This window comes from Pinus tabuliformis, chromosome J, assembly GCF_031772625.1.
Source record: "Pinus tabuliformis cultivar Carrire ecotype Pingquan chromosome J, CPIR1, whole genome shotgun sequence".
Taxonomy (NCBI): Eukaryota; Viridiplantae; Streptophyta; class Pinopsida; order Pinales; family Pinaceae; genus Pinus; species Pinus tabuliformis.
In genome coordinates this window covers 951847566-951851942 of record NC_142295.1, presented here as the reverse complement: position 1 = coordinate 951851942, position 4377 = coordinate 951847566, and the positions used below count along the sequence as shown (strand labels likewise).

Genomic DNA, 4377 nt, shown 5'->3' with positions numbered 1-4377 from the left:
AACCAAACTAAGTTCAACATGACGCTTGATGAACGTCACAATGAATCATAACCACTAAACTTAACATACAAGTTGGTTTAGATGGATGTTGCAATTTTACATAAACATCAAGGAACACCACAATGCAACGTAACCCTTAATGAATGTTATAATGTGACATGACATTTGATGAATGTACAAAGGGAAATAAACCCTTATTTAATGTCACACTATGACATCACATTTCATGAATATTATAATGTATCATATCAATAATCACACAATAAGAATGTCACAATATGAAATAACAAATAAGAAATTTCTGGCCAATAAAAGTTAAAAAAAAAAAGTTTAATGGGACATTACTGTTATTGAATATTGCAATGCAATGAAATATTTAAGTTGGAAAATATGAATGTGATAATGTGACATAACTATGTTGGAATATCACAATCCAACATAATCCGAGGAAAATGTTATAATGTGATAAAACTCTTAATAAATGTTGCACTGTGACAAAATCCTTGATGAATATTACAATATGATGTCACCTTTGATAAATTTTGCAATATGACATATAAAAATTAGTGATATCATTAAAAAATTAACATAATCCTGTGTGAACATTGCAATGTGACAAAACCCTTCATGGGCATCGTATTGTCGAATGCTAACACACCATTTCTTGAATGTTGCATTCTGACACAACCATTCATGCCACAACATTATTCTAAAATAATACAAGAAACAAATTCTATAATTGGCAAAGAATAAAGTCACAATTTCACATAACTATTGAGGAATGTCACAATCCAACATAACCATTGATGAGTAGTGCAATGCAATAAAATCCTTAACGAATGCCACTATGTGAAATCGCATTGGATGATTTTTTCAATGCAATGAAATCCTTAATGAATGTGGCAATGTGGCATCACACTTCATGCTTGCTACAATGCAATGCAATCATTAACATTGCAGGATGAGTATTACAATATAAAATTACTATTAATAAATGTCACAATCCAACAACAATGCAACATGCTCATTAAGGAATGTACTAATTTAACGTAAAGTTAATGAAAAAGAATCTCATTGTAAAACTGTGCAAGTTAAACATAATCCTCATTGAACATTACAATATGGTAGAAATCTTAATGAACATTGCAATATGACATCACACTAATATAATATGTTTATTATATATAATATCATATCACTAAATATATCATCATATTATATTTAATAATATTATACAATATTTAGTATTATATTAGTATATGTGTTGAAACATAAGTTATATTGTAATTAGTTGTTAGTAAAACTTATTTGATTTCAATTAATTTACAATTTTTTCAAAATATTTAATAATATTATTAAAATTCATATTATTAAATAAGTTTATATTATTATGTTTATTTTTTAAGAATGAACATAATTGACAAAATATATATATATATAGATATAGATATATATTTCATATCAAAAACATTGATTACATAATTTATCTTATGAACTAGATCCCCATACTCATCCAAACTAATAAAAAAAAAATTATAAATTTAAATAATATATAAAATTATACATTTCTTCGTTAAAGTGATCTATATATAGATAGAACCTAATAGACTTTCACCTTTGATATTTTGAGTTGGGAAGAATCCAACAAACTTTCATGAATTACGATGGATACGCGCTAGTTTTGAGAGGGATATAAGCAAAAGCAAAGTGCACTGTCTCATGGCTTCAACACCAAACACTACTCGCTGTACGGTGTGAAGATTGAATAGCATAATTGGGATCTATAACTTTATTTAGTGATGTGGAAAATCCTCTCCGATCATGAAGAGCAAAGTTGGAGTGTGAGTTGATAAGTGACTCACTTCATGTTATTCTTTATAAACTACTATGGCCATGAAGTGCAAAACACTCTACGTCTTTTATTTATCGTTTACACCAACGAAAGCATATTACAGGTGTCGTCGCCAGATCTTATAAAGCATGGCATTCCCTGAATGAAGGCACGGCTATCAACCTTTTGCTCGCATGATAGCTATCCTCTATCACCTTCTCGAATCGAATGTGAACCTAAATTGTGTGATTCCTCTAAATGAGTCGAGTCGAAGGATAAGTATTAGTGTTGCAAAGGACACTTGGAAAGTGAAGTTGGCAAGGCCCAAGAATATAAAAAACAAGAAGCGGTTGTCCATCATTTAATTGTAATGTATTGATTCCTTAAATCGATGGGTGTCGCTTTTAAAAATATGATGTTATTCCTTTCCATCGTCATTCACATATTCTCCAATCAACCGTCGTGTATATAAGGGCATTCGATAACAATATAGAACCACCACCATCATCTCGTTTCGTGCTATCTGAGGTTAGTAATTTGTGTTTATTTCAAGAGTACTTAGCGTTTGGCATTCTTTGAATCAATCAATCCATGGCATACTATGGGGAGTACGATTCATGCCAAGAGAGGAACCAGAGGATTTACGAGTCCCCGCCTATTTCAGGCTATGGCTATCAGCAGCAGCCATCACGTCCCCCTTGCGACCCATGCCTAAATGTAACAGAAGAAGGCCATGGATTTAACGAGTATGGAGGCCCCGCTGCTTCTAACAAGTATAACGCAGGAGGCTACGTGATGAACCACCAGAAAATAATTCCACAAGGCCACATCGTGAGGGTCGGCTCGAAGGCCAACCCTGACTACGCTTTGGCTATCAGAGATGGCAGTGCCGTCATGCTCTTCTACAATCCCAATGATCCCACAATGGTAACAATCTCATATTCATTAACTGCAGGAATAGATTCTGTGTAAATATATATTTTCTTGATTAATATTTGTTGCCTGCATAGACTGTTAATTTTCTTGATGGATATTTGTTGATATATACAATGTATATATGTATGCATTCAGCAATGGGTGAAGGATGAAAGCTGGAGTAACCAGGTGAGGGACCAAGTGGGTCATCCTGCATTCGCTCTGGTGAACAAAGCCACTGGTCAAGCTCTCCGCCATGCCATTGCTGAATGTCAGGAGGTTCTGGTCACTCAGTACGAGGGCCCCTCCACTTATGATGAGAACATACTGTGGAGTGAGAGTGAGGACATGGGTTATGGGTATCGAACAATAAGGATGGCCAACAACATTGGGCTCAACTTGGACGCATTCCACGGCGACAGGAGGAGCGGAGGGATCAGAGACGGCACTCGCGCTGTGATGTGGAAATGGAACAAGCAGGACAACCAGCTCTGGAAGCTCTCTCCATGCTATTAATTGCTGCATGTATATAATATATCTAGTATTATACTATGTTACTATTAACATGGCTGGCATGAGTAGGAGATGAAGCATAGCAGCTACCGCATAGATACGAAAGGATAGGATGGCTGATTATTACAGTAAGATCAGAAAATATAGATCAGAGACGCCTCTCTGTGTGTATGTATCTTTTTATCATCTCATAAATAAATAAACGCCGTTTCAGACTGTCAAATATATACTATCACTCAACTGGCTTGCCCCTCTCTCATTAAGATTGGTGTTTAAGTTGCCCTCTCTGCATTAAGAGTATTGTTTAAGTTTATGTTACAGTATGGATTACGTTAATGTATTCTAAATTAAATTTGTATTTTTTATTAACACACAAGTATATTGATAAATGTGGGTGATAAATATAAATTAATATATAATATTATCTATATATTCTATATGAATTTAATTATATACCATTTATTGAAATATACATTCATGTAAATAGTATATTATTAATAATACAACTTTTGTGTTTAAATATAAACGTTTTAGAAGTATTATAAATCTAAGCAAATACAAATATAATTATAAAACTAAGGTATATAAATTTTTTTTTTTTTCTTTAAAAACTAAAAAAGATTAATGGTTATTAATGTAATAGCATTAAAAAAAGATAGCAAAAACATGTTTAATTTAACCAATGAAACAATAACAACAAAACCAACAAATGAAAGACCCATGCAATATTTTCTAAATTCTCAATTTACTGACTTCATCAATCAACAAATCTAGTCACATGATGAAAAAGAAGCACAAAGAAATTATCAATCTGCATATAAAAAATTGCAAGAAACAACAACAATTATATAGAAGTATTCATCTTTTTCTCAAAGGCATGCAAAAACACCAAACCATTTGAACAATATTATATCCTTTGAATATGAATTGTAACATTAATAAACCTAACAAATTGATAATATAAAGCAAGATATATAAACCGTACAATAAATATTACACATGCTAAGAAATAATAAACAAAAGGGGTCAAAACTAAAAACCCAAGGCATTATAAACCCAAGTGAATTATACTAAACCCAAGGTATATGAACCCTAAGATGCACATGATTTTTTTCCAA

At 32.2% G+C, this 4377-nt stretch overlaps 1 protein-coding gene across 1 annotated transcript; it reads left to right on the top strand.

Moving 5' to 3' along the window:
• The first annotated feature begins 2317 nt into the window (after positions 1-2317).
• Positions 2318-3481, top strand: LOC149229962 (ricin B-like lectin R40G3). The gene is made up of 2 exons (XM_089375963.1): positions 2318-2758; positions 2903-3481. The coding sequence occupies exons 1-2, from the start codon at positions 2423-2425 to the stop codon at positions 3260-3262; spliced, it is 696 nt and encodes a 231-aa protein (XP_089232089.1). The 5' UTR covers positions 2318-2422; the 3' UTR covers positions 3263-3481.
• Positions 3482-4377: the final 896 nt, after the last annotated feature.

What these genes read in the sequence shown, in the direction of transcription:
- LOC149229962 (XM_089375963.1), top strand. Translation starts at nt 2,423, where the DNA reads ATGGCATACTATGGGGAGTACGATTCATGCCAAGAGAGGAACCAGAGG. An exon ending in ATCCCAATGATCCCACAATG is followed by an intron (nt 2,759 to 2,902) that starts GTAACAATCTCA and finishes GTATGCATTCAG; the next exon opens with CAATGGGTGAAGGATGAAAG.